Below are 9,081 nucleotides of genomic sequence, written 5' to 3' on the forward strand. Positions count from 1 at the left end.
ATATAAATATACCATATTCTATTTTTATTTCTATTTTCCCATCTTTTTAAATAATGTTTAATTTGTATTATATGTCTGCGTCCCCTGTTTCTGTATTACGGTATTTAAAATATATTCAAATCTTAAAAAAAAAAACAAAAAAAAAACATTAGATAAATGTACCCACATGTGTCTTATATTCCATTATTATTCCAAATAATATTCATTGACTGCACAACGATATTACTAATGGCTTCACTGATGACAACATATTTATTTTAATAGCACACATCTGAATCAATTTAGTCCAGATGTTGAACGATTCAATTAATTAACCAATCAGCTTAGTTTTCCAGAGAACAGCCTCAGAGTGAAGGAGATCAATACAGGTATTATTTTGAAGGTTTCAAACGGAAGTGTTTTATTCCGTGCTTATCGGTCCCACGGTGTAAATCTTGAATGTGGAACCTGACAGGACCTCCCAGTCCCTCCACTGACAAACCAGAGAGTCACAGCCGCTGCTACAGTCAGTCCAGATCCTCTGTCCTCTGTCCTCTGTCCTGTCTCTGCAGAGACACTGAAGCTGCCAGATCCAAGATGAGGCTGCTGTCAGTGGTTATTACAGTGTTATTAACTGTGGCTTTCGCTTATTATGTTTACATCCCGCTGCCTGACACCATAGAGGAGCAGTGGAAGCTGATGATGCTGGATGCTGGATTCCGGACAACGATGCACCTGGTGAGAGAAAACATGTTTTCATTTGGAAATAAATTAATAAATAAATGGGTATAGTGAGAGGACTGGCTGCAGCAGGTGAGCAACTTCAGCTGATTATCATCTAATCTGCACAAAATAGCATTATTAGTAGTATTGCTGATTGCAGTGGTTTTCTAAATTAAAAAATAAATAAATAAATAAATAGGTGAAGTAGCGTGCATGGGGTTTTTCAAACAGCCACTGTGACAGTAATGTTGGTAGAAGCCACGCCTCTTAACCTACAACACAGTAACACACCTCGCCCAGACACGGACTTTGACTCTACTTAAGCCTTGCACTGTAAAAATAAACTATTTGAATTAGCTTAGCAAAGGTAGTTTCTGGACTGCCAAGACTGGATTTGAAAAGTTGAGGTAATTGTGTAATAACTCGCAACAAATGAACTTTTAGTGTCAAACAAACTTAAATTCAAACTTAATTCAGTTGTACTTGAGGAAATATGCACTGTAAAACTGAAAAAGTTCAGTAACTTAATGCAATATTTTTTTAAATTTTGAGCCCAACACAAACTCTTAAGTTTTGAAAAAGTTTTAAGAACTATGAATCTTTTGTTGAGATAAATACTTTTCTTCTTTAGATAAACTTGAATCTTTCAGTCTTAGAAACCCCAAAAATTGTATTTCAAAAGTTGTTGAGTAAATTTATTTATGTGACAGTCTATAATGATTAATATTTGCAATATTTTCAATTAAAACCATTTAATTCTCAGGCACCCTAATAATGACAAATGAGGGTCACAGCTCTGAGTTTCTAAAACTCAAAGTTTCAAGTTAATCTAACAAAGAAAAGTAAAGTATCTCAACTAAAGATTATAAGTTGGCAAAACTTTTTTAGTTTATTTCAGAACTTAAGAATGTGAGTTAGGCTCAAGACTCAAAAATCTGTTGAAATAAGTTGCTTTGAAATTTTGAGCTTTCTCAACTTTTTTTTACAGTGTGTTCAATAAGCTCAAGATATCAGGTTGAACCAACAACTCTTCATGTTAATGAATAAAGACGTGTTGATTCAACTAAAGTCCCGAATGATATTTTAACAAAGACATGGACGACTTTAGTGTCTCTACTGATGAAGTTCACTGGGTTAGTTATTGCATCAGTGTGTTTACTGAGCAGATGTTACGTTTCGTTTCATGTACATAAAATAACCATAGAAAAGAGCCATAAAAATAAAAATGTAAGGCACATCATCCCTCAACATCACGTACTGTTAGGGTTGTATCTGCAGTCTACAGTGCATCGCTTTACTAGAGTGTCCTTCATGCTTTTATCCATTACGGCTCATTAGTTACAGCAGAGTGAAATGTACAAACTTTGTGAAAGAGCTTTTTCACCACAGTAACAGTTTGATTTATGTCACGGTCACACTCTCTGTCACAGTGTTGCAAAGACGCCATCAGGGAGTTTATTCTGGGCCTGTGAGAGGACAATCAACTATTCATCCTCAACTGTGTTCTACATTTGAAAATGAGGTGAAGAGTAATGACTTCTGTTATTGCCACACTGACTGAAACTGAGTTTTCAGATTAATGTTTTACTCTTTCCTGAAGTTTAGTTTGCTTCAAAGCAAATGATGTGACAATAGCATTTACAAGCCTCTTCATATTTTATTGTATATTTCTTTTCCAAACATGAAATGGAATAAAATCCAAGATTAGATTATTAGTCCTCTGCTAGCAGACTGGGCTGCCATTGCTATTTAAATATGTAATGGTTTATTTTATAATGTTTAAGAGTCAAGTCAGCATCTAGTTTGAGTATGAAGTGGAAGAAGCTAAGGCTAAAATGGTTTTAAACTTCACTGAGATAAATTGTTATTTTCCTCTTTTTTTGTGTTGTGAATGTGTAACAGAAGTAGTTTAAAAAAAAACAACTCATTAGTGTAAATTATGTTTTTGACAATACAATACAATAAAACTTTATTGTCCGACACTGTTGAAAGTCAAAACATAACAATAAGATCTAACATATGAAAACAAATGTCAGGATCGTGTATTTGTTAACTGTTATTTGCAGTTCATGTTGTACTTTGGTTTCTGGTCAGTTTTTCTGAATGACGGTGTCTGGTAAGACTGTTTGGTCTGTCTGAATTATTTGTGCATTACACAAAAGTATAAATCAAATCAAACCATATTCAGATAAACTAAATAAAAACAACATTAAACATAAGATAAAATCCTGTGAAGCAAGATTTTGTCGCCCAGGTTTTTAGTTTAAAATGCTGATTGCACTTGGATGAAATATTTCTTTAAAGAAAGTATTTCATGCCGAGTGCAGTTAGCTAAGTAAGTTTACTGAAATACATCCAGAGATGAGATAAACTGATCTCACCTGGGGAAGATTCTGACTTTATTAAAAAAGAGTGCACTTGAACTGTCGGACTCACGATGGACAGTTGATCAGAGATATCTTCTTTGGTGCCTACATTACCCACAATGCAACTCAACCACCAATATTTCAGTCTGAGATCAGGGTATCTTACGCTAGTAGCTGCGATTGCAGACTTGCAGTCCTACCTGCAAGCAGAGAGATTCATTTTTTTTTTTATATATATATATATATATATATACTTTTAGTGGTCTTCAGCCCCGAACCAACACTGACTCAAGTGACATCACTTGAGGCAATTCATCCCTCTGGAGCTGCAAAAGGCTGTATACAACTTTATTTACACATACACTAGTATTACTGTAGACAGACTTTGAAATCATAGAATTAAGTGTATTGTGCAGCAGTCACACCTCATTCACACAGCAGCAGTTTTTCTCCCTCCAGATTTCCACCACCACAAAAGAGAGCACTGTTATTGGAGTTCTGAGAATTGTAATTGGTTTTGGGAGAGAAAAGGTTGCAGTGTGCATCCTGAACTGAAACTGAAAATTCAAATGTGTTGCCAGGTTGGTAAAAATGTTCAGCTGAAGGAAATTATTAACCTAATATAATAATGGTGAGGCCAACCTGTCTCAGTGTGTCTGGTTGATTCTGCGCCCACACTGTGCCAAGCAGCTGTGTCTGCTGTCCTCGGCTGAACCCGGCTGTTGAGACGGTCTGAGACGTTTGTGGGGAGGAGGGCAGACACTCAGGGACGCAGCGGACAGAGACAGTGCAGGAGGACAGAGGTGACTGGGTGAGACGGTTCTGTCTCAGCTTTGTGCCAGGAGATGAATGCATTTGTCTCGTCCTAAATTCATTCCTCCTACCTGCAGTTGTCACTCTTTGCCTAAATGGGTCATTCTGCAGAAACAGTGGAAAAGTTCTGACTTTTTTAGTCACCAAAATTCTTTAAGTGGCTCTAATAATCACATTAATTATACATTTTCAATAAATAAAGAAAGTATTTGCAATGATAGAACAAAGTTTATTCATCTACTATTCAATTTTAGAATAGATTTTTTTTGTCTTTAATGTTAATGCCAGTAACACCAATGACAGTAAAGCTTCACTAGTGTTGCTATGTGTTTTTTCAATGATGTGATATTATAAGTGTAGCTTTTTATAATTTCGTGGCAATATTTTGTTTGCAGATTGGTGATGAAATTAATTAAATCACTTTAGTTCAATTAAATTAATATTCTCGACACTGTCTTTGAACATTCTTCCTCAATTATTGTTGGTTTGACAGATAAAATTGATGGCGCAAATCAAATAAATTCATACAATGTTTTCTTTTAACATATGCAAGAAATGTAAATAATCAAGAAGATTTATTGGTCTTATCAGTTCACTGCTCTGCCTTTAACTAAATATTCAGGTTTTAATAAGATAAGTAGTTTTATAAACATTTAATGTTCAAATTATAGCTTCCAATGACAAATAAACAATTAAATGCGTAAAATAATAAAACTACATTAAGCTCTCTTCATCAAGTTTAGAGGTTAGTTATAGCTATTAAATAAGTTGTAGGTATGTTAGAGAGAAATATATCTCACCCAGATTTCACTGTTTCTGTAAAATGACCCAAATATGTCTTGAATCTTTCATTTGTGTCCTGATAAACTTTGCTCCAGGTGGAGTTTTATTTTCAGTCCTGTCCTTCCTCTGTCCTCAGGCCTCTCTGAAGGCTTGGCTGGGCCTCGACCATGACATCATTTCGATCAGGGGGTCCACAGAGGGCTTCGAGGCCATGATGAAGGGGATGTTCAGCTCTGAGTCCAGCGGAGGGGTCACGCCCGGAGTGAAGGTCAGCGACATCACCTTCGACGGCATCCCGGTCCGTCTTTACGAGCCCCCGGCCGGAGGGGAGGGCCATCTGAGGAGGGGGTTGTTGTATTTCCATGGAGGAGGCTGGGCCCTCGGTAGTGCCAGTGAGTACAGATATTCATGCCGTCTTTAAGTTGAATCAGAGGATGTTAAACGAACAGTGTGTAGGATTTAGTGACATCTAGTGGTGAGTTTGCTTCACCCTCCCCTTCCAAGTATAAAGGAGAACCTACAATTGCTCTGAAACCTGCAAAAATGCAGAAGGCTACGGGTCCTAACAGTCTGCCCCAGTGTTATTAGCAGAATGAGCATATATTTGTCTTCATAGTTTTTGCTCTTAGCCCTATATTCAGTTGGGAAAAGGATCGTTTCGTGAGGTTTGTTAGTTTATTTTGTAGTTTGAAGCTAATATATATGAGATGTCCTCAATGAAATGTCTAAAAACTAGTGACTAATGTTGTATATTTTGTTGAGTTGTGTACTTAAATTATCCCAAATGTTTCCAACAGTGGTCAAACACAGAGAAAGCCTCAATTTTTTCAAGGTAACAGTTTGTTTAACAGCAGCAGCTAGACACTATAACCTCTCAGAAAACACGGGATACATTCGATATGTCCATGAACTTGACTCCCACCTGAGTCATGTCTGCAGCAGAACTTACATATTGTGTTTTAAGTTAAATTTAACTACAAATGCAACATTAAGATCTTAAATTTGGCCTCATGAAACCTGCAGATAGATTGTTTTTTTCATTTGTTTTATTCGTATAATATGTTACATCTTGTGCGTTTAAGGGAAATGATTTGTCCAGATTCCACAAGAGGAGTCTGTGAAGCAACTTGTTTGTGTAAAACTCCAAATAAATGGAGAATTCGGCAACAAAAAAACTTTTGTTTCTTAACTTTTCCTCCGTCTCACCTTCTCAGAAAAGGGGACTTATGATAAGATCAACCGGATGGTCTCTGATGAGCTCAACACTGTTGTGGTCTCTGTTGAGTAAGTGCTTCTTCTTCTGCAACACTAAGTTACTGTTTCAACATGTTTATGCTCACAGAGGCAGAGACCAACTGCTGATACCTTAAAGGGACAATGTGGAGGATTTGAAGCGGGGTTGTATGAGGTCGTCGGTGTTTTAAATATAGTGGCAGCAGGAGTCTTGGTGTAGGAAGCTAAGCAGTGTACTACAGTGGACAGGGTCAGCAGCAAAACATATTTTAGTCCCCTAAAATATCATATTTAGAATATTTTCACAGCTTTACTTTGCTGTCAGACAGTCTTTTCCGATGGGAAAACAATATTTGGCTTATATAACAGGGGTTTTCCATCTGAAAAGACTGTCAGATGGCAGAGTTTTAAACATACACTTATACACACTGATTGTTTTTAGGTTGGCCTTTGTAAGGTGGCTAAAATACATTTTGTTTTTGACCCCGTCCACTGCGGTTCATTGCTTAGCTTCCATGCTGGTGCCCCGTTCCACTTCTCCAAACTAGAGGTATGCAGGCTGCCATCTACTGTAGTTAACACATTGACTACTTCATACATCCCTGCTTTCCCTTTAAGAAATATAAAAAACACATTTTGATGTTAACTCAGACTTTTAAAAGTTTGAAAAGCCACAGATGATATTATACAAGTGTTTCTGATCTTCACACGTGAAACTGGTGGAGTGACCCTTCAACTATAGACAAAGATCTTACAATCACAAGCTTCAAAGTTTTCTAAACCTCTGCTAAGATACTATTTGCAACCGTTGTCTGTGTAGGTATCGTCTGTATCCAGAGGTGCACTTCCCAGTGCCGTACTTAGACTGTCTCGCCGCCGCCAAACACTTCTTGTCTCCGGAGGTTCTGACCAAGTATGCAATCGACCCCGAGCGTGTGGCTGTGGCGGGTGACAGCGCTGGAGGAAACCTGGCTGCTGCAGTCGCTCAAGAGGTACACAAATTATTTTTTTTTGTTTGCCCGTTTCACATTAAGTAGAGTTCATGTTTATGAGTCGTGAGAAATCATTAATAATCTTTTAGTCAGCCACTGAACTCATAGCAGTAGGATTTTCTTTTCAGGATAACAGGTTTAACTTTATAGTAACAGACAACAGACGGTCACAAACATTTGATCAACTTGCTGCATACTTGTCATTGCTTGTTATTGTCGAATTACAATGCTGGGCTTGTCTTGCACTCCTGCTCCTCCTGCCTGAGCTTCCTTGAGTCTGGAGAGAAGACTGCAGAACTCATTTGAATGAGCAATTGATGCATATTGCCCCTTTAAAAAAAAGAGGTCCACCTAAAAAGAAATACCAGTTTATATTTATATTTATTTAAAAGCAGCGGTTGCTTAGCTTCCATGCAGGTCCTCGCCTCTGCTCCTCCTGTCACTGACTATTGATAAGTACCTCATACAACCCCACTTAAAATATTCTGAACTATCTCCTTAAGACCTTCTGTCTTTTTATATTTTCCCAGATTTCATTAGATGACACTATGAGTGTGAAATTCAGCGTCCAGGCGTTGATCTACCCCGTGCTCCAGGCTCTGGACCTCAACACACCATCCTACTTGCAGAACCAACACATACCCATCCTCTACCGGAACGTCATGGTCCGCTTCTGGCTGCAGTACCTCGGTGCTGACCTCTCCCTGCAGTCCCAGTTTCTGGCGAACAACCACAGCTCCTTACAGCACCCAAACATCACCCCAGAGCTGAGGGCGAGGGTAGACTGGACCGTCCTGCTCCCGCCAAAATACAAGAACAGCTACAAGCCTGTGATCGTGGAGAAAACTTCACAGGGGGCAGCAAAGGAGCTTCCGGGTCTGCTGGACGTGAGAGCGGCACCGCTGTTAGCAGGACCGGAGGTCTTGGCTAAATGCCCACGAGCGTACATCCTAACATGCGAGCATGATGTGTTAAGGGATGACGGCCTGATGTATGCACGGCGCTTACAGGACGCAGGCGTCACGGTTACCGGCGACCACTATGAGGGCGGCTTCCACGGATGTTTCAGCTTGATTGAGTGGCCTTTTGAATTCAAAGTAGGGAAGAAAGCACTGAGGGGTTACCTGAACTGGCTCAAGAACAACTTGTAAGAGTGTGTTTGTGTGTGTGCAAGTGAGTCAAAGTGTATGGGTGCCTGCATGTGTGTGTGTGTGTGTGTGTTCCACTGATCAAATGCACTAGCCCTCGCTTTATGAACTCACTAAGGGCTTGTACATCTGCTCTTTGTATAACAGTATAAGATCAAAGCTCAGGGCCCTCATGTACCTGCAGATACACACACACCACCTCAGTACATGTGAAGTTTACATGAGATGGGCAAACAACCAGCGAACAAAAGTACCTAATATATGCATAAAAAAAAAACCTTGACATCACATCCACTAACGGGCAAATTAATCCGCTGCCTCCACTGGGAGGAACCACATCAGAACATATCACACATCAGTGTGTGTCACTACACGTGGCAAAAGTACACACATTCTTTACTAAAGAAGAAGTACAGATAGTGTAAAACAAAAAAAAAAAAAAAGACTGGTAAAAGTAGAAGTACTGATTCAACTTGTTGATTCAGGCTCTGAAATGTACTTAAACTCTAAAATTAAAAAGTAGTCCTCTAAAGGACATTTCTAGCGGCTGTTTTTGTGCAAAGTTAACTGAACCTCATCTTTCCTCCAGAGTCAAATCTCCCTCTCTGTTTGTTCCGTCTTATTGCATCGTTTTCATCTTTTTCGTAATTTTCATCTTGTTTTGTCCGTCGTGCGTGATATGCACTGGTGGATACACCAAAGAATCGTGTTTCCTGTGTGTCATAGTTCCATCCATTTAGGTTTCAGTGTTGATGTTGGGGAGGAGATGAACAGTGATGCAAAATAAAAATAATCAATTCCCTTCAAATGCATTAAAACTGAAATAACGAGCCTGTGTTAAAATGTAGGGAGTAAAAGTTGTCAAAAAATAAATACTTGAACAAAATCCAGATACCTGAAAAATCTACTTCGGTACAGTAACTAAGTATTTGTACTTAGTTACATCCCCCCTATGTCACATGGGTCGTAAATGGTTGTATACTTTTAACATTATGGATTGATAACCAGAATTTTTTTCTCACTTGCCTCTCAGGGCGTCTGAAA

At 38.6% G+C, this 9,081-nt stretch overlaps 1 protein-coding gene across 1 annotated transcript; it reads left to right on the forward strand.

The window, feature by feature from the left end:
* Positions 1–443: 443 nt before the first annotated feature.
* Positions 444–8,819, forward strand: nceh1a (neutral cholesterol ester hydrolase 1a). The gene is made up of 5 exons (XM_084743008.1): positions 444–717; positions 4,801–5,056; positions 5,879–5,948; positions 6,718–6,889; positions 7,420–8,819. Exons 1-5 carry the CDS (start codon positions 577–579, stop codon positions 8,038–8,040), a joined length of 1,260 nt encoding a protein of 419 aa, XP_084599134.1. The 5' UTR covers positions 444–576; the 3' UTR covers positions 8,041–8,819.
* Positions 8,820–9,081: the final 262 nt, after the last annotated feature.

This window comes from Lutjanus erythropterus, chromosome 18 (assembly GCF_056507025.1).
Source record: "Lutjanus erythropterus isolate fLutEry1 chromosome 18, fLutEry1.hap2, whole genome shotgun sequence".
Classification (NCBI taxonomy): Eukaryota; Metazoa; Chordata; class Actinopteri; order Lutjaniformes; family Lutjanidae; genus Lutjanus; species Lutjanus erythropterus.